Source organism: Nicotiana tomentosiformis, chromosome 6 (assembly GCF_000390325.3).
Source record: "Nicotiana tomentosiformis chromosome 6, ASM39032v3, whole genome shotgun sequence".
Taxonomy (NCBI): domain Eukaryota; kingdom Viridiplantae; phylum Streptophyta; class Magnoliopsida; order Solanales; family Solanaceae; genus Nicotiana; species Nicotiana tomentosiformis.
The window spans coordinates 48,354,509-48,357,488 of NC_090817.1; the positions used below are offsets into that span (position 1 = coordinate 48,354,509).

General features: G+C 42.1%; 1 protein-coding gene across 1 annotated transcript; it reads right to left on the reverse strand.

The window, feature by feature from the left end:
* Positions 1-319: 319 nt before the first annotated feature.
* LOC104104447 (uncharacterized) lies at positions 320-817 on the reverse strand. The gene has a single exon (XM_009612531.1). The coding sequence runs from the start codon at positions 815-817 to the stop codon at positions 320-322; it is 498 nt and encodes a 165-aa protein (XP_009610826.1).
* Between the last annotated feature and the right edge of the window lie 2,163 nt (positions 818-2,980).

Consider the following 2,980-nt stretch of genomic DNA (forward strand, 5'->3'; position numbering starts at 1 on the left):
CAGGCATCCCAAACCGGCGGATTATGTTGTTACAGATGAAATCTGCCACTACTTTCTTCATGATGGCTTTGTATGTAGAAGCTTCGACCCATTTGGAGAAGTAATCAATTGCTACAAGGATAAAACTGTGTTTATTTGATGCAGCACACTCTATAGGTACGATTACGTCCATGCCCCAAGTGGCAAACAGCCAAGGCGAACCCATTACATTCAGCTCATTAGGTGGAACCCGGATGAAATCCCCGAGGATCTGGCACTAGTGACACTTTTGCACATAGCGGATACTATCGCTTTCCATGGTCATCCAAAAGTATCCGGCTCATAAAATCTTCTTGGCTAAGGTGAAGTCGTTCATGTGGGGTCCGCATGTCCCTGTATTTATTTCTTCTAATAGCCTGGTTGCTTCGGCTGCATCTACATATCTTAACAGACCCAAATCTGGGGTCCTCCTATACAGGACTTCCCCATTGAGGAAAAAGTGATTTGCTAGCCTTATGAGTGCTCGCTTCTGAGCGTTGGTGGCGCTCTCTGGATATTCTCTTATTTCAAGGAACCTTTTGATGTCGTGGTACCACGACTTACTGTCTAGCTCTTCATCTACATGAAAATAGTATGCATGCTGATCCCTGATCTCTGTCTCAATAAGGTCGATGTTATTCTTATCTGGATGTAGGATCATGGATGACAAGGTTGCGAGAGCATCGAAAACTCGATCTGGATCCTGGGAATGTGCTTGAACTTGATCTTTGTGAACCTCTTGCATAACTCCTTTACCCAATGCAGGTACGAAAGGATCTTGACGTTCTTGGTAGTCCATTCTCCTTGAAGTTGATGTATTAATAGATTAGAATCTCCTATGATTATAAGCTCATATGACCGGAAGCTCCTTGATGTTCATATCAACCGCCATCCTAATACCGAGGATGCATGCTTCGTACTCGTCCATATTATTGGTGCAGGGGAATCTTATCTTTGCTGATATCGAGTAATGCTGTCCTGATTCTGAAATTAAGACTGCCCCAATTCCTACTCTTTTGAAATTTGCTGCTCCATCGAAGAACATTCTCCACCCTGGGTATGACTCTACAATGTCTTCTCCGACGAACAACACTTTTTCTTTTGGGAAGTATGTAGTGAGCGACTCATAAGCCATGTCCACTGGATTCTCTTCAAGGTGACTAACTAAGGCTTGTACTTTGATGGCCTTCTATGTAATGTACACAATGTCAAATTCGCTGAGAAGAATCTGCCATTTGGCCAGTTTTTCTGTAGGTATCGGCTTCTGGAAGATATACTTGAGCGGATTGAGAAAGTATATTAGATGTGTGGTGTATGTCGACATGTAGTGCCTCAACTTCTGGGCTATCCAATTCAAGGTACAACAAGTGCACTCTATCAGAGTGTATTTGCCTTCATATGGTGTAAACTTCTTGGTGAAGTAATAGATAGCTTGCTCTTTTCTTCCAGTCTCATCGTGTTGTCCCAACACGCATCGAAATACATTGTCCAAAACTGATAGGTATAACAACAATGGCTTCCCAGTTATGGGAGGAACCAACACTGGTGGATTTGACAAGTTGTAAGGACCCGTAAAACTTTTAACCAAAAACTCGGAGTTTCGTGGTGCCAAGATAGATTCCTGTGTTACTATAGTAGAATGCGGTTCGGACTTTTTGGATTGAACAGTACCCTACAAACTTAGAGGAAAATGTTTCGCAGAAGAACGCATTTCTGCGGCCCATTATGCGGCTGCATAATCACTCTGCGGACCACATAATGGCCGCAGAGTGAAGCAGAAAGTTGGCCAATTTGAGGTCAGCTTTGCGGTCGATTATGCGACCGCATAATCACTATGCAGACTGCATATCGGTCGCATAATCCCTCTTAGGTTTTTGCGGAGGGAGTTATGCGGTGCATTATGCGACCGAAGAACAAGTATGCGGACCGCATACTGGTCGCATACCTGGGCCGAAAGTTTAGGCCATTTCTACGGTCACTTTGCGGACCGCATAACCATTATGCGGTCGCATATGCGACCATAGACCTGTGTCGGAGCACCCTTTTTCTTAATTTAAAACCCGACCCCTATTCCGTTAAAACACCCCTTTAGTCTATTTTGAAGTTCATTTCTGATATTTCTAGAGTGAGAGAGAGGGTCCTAGAGGGAGGGCCTAATTTTTCATCAAATTGATCTTCAACCATCACTCAAAGCTTTGGAAATATTCAAGTAGAGCACCAAAATTCTTCATCCTAAAAGGTAAGGCTTCATCACCCCAGCTCTTAATTTCAAACATAGCTATAATGGGATACTAGGGTGATAGTTCATGGGTATGAGGGTGGTTTATCTTGCATGCATGTATGATAAAGAGTGTGGGGGAAAAGTGGGATAGAACCATGAATGTTTTCCTAATTCTGGGTTCAATTTGTATATTGCTAAAATAGATTGAGGTTGCTAAGGGTTCCGGATAATTGTAGAGTCTAAAGAAGTGCAATTGAGGTATGTATGGCTAACTCTCTTCTTCCTAGAATCGAACTCCTGGTGTCCGAATAATGGGTGTAAGTTCCAACTTGATCATACTAGAATTGTTTTCTTTAGTGTGTTGGATCGAAAGATTCATGTTCCCTAATTGTTTTAGATGGTTACCATGTCATCATGCTATTTGAGAATGTAATTATGATTTTCCAAGCTCCTTCCCTTATGTGTGAAATGCCTTATGTGATGGTACTTATCGACATGAATGATGATGTTATTTGAACAAATAAAAAGGGAAAGACTTGAATTGTAAAATGTTCCCAAGTGCCAAGAACTACTTAATAAATGAGGTTGTTCGTGCCATGTAACGAAAGATAGGAAGGAAATGTGAATTGAGTGTCAATTGAAAAAGGTTATGTCTCAAGTGAGATGGCTTAGCCGATCGGGCCGAGATCGGACGCCATGCTGTACATATGGTGGCATTTGTGTTGGAATTATTGATTTACA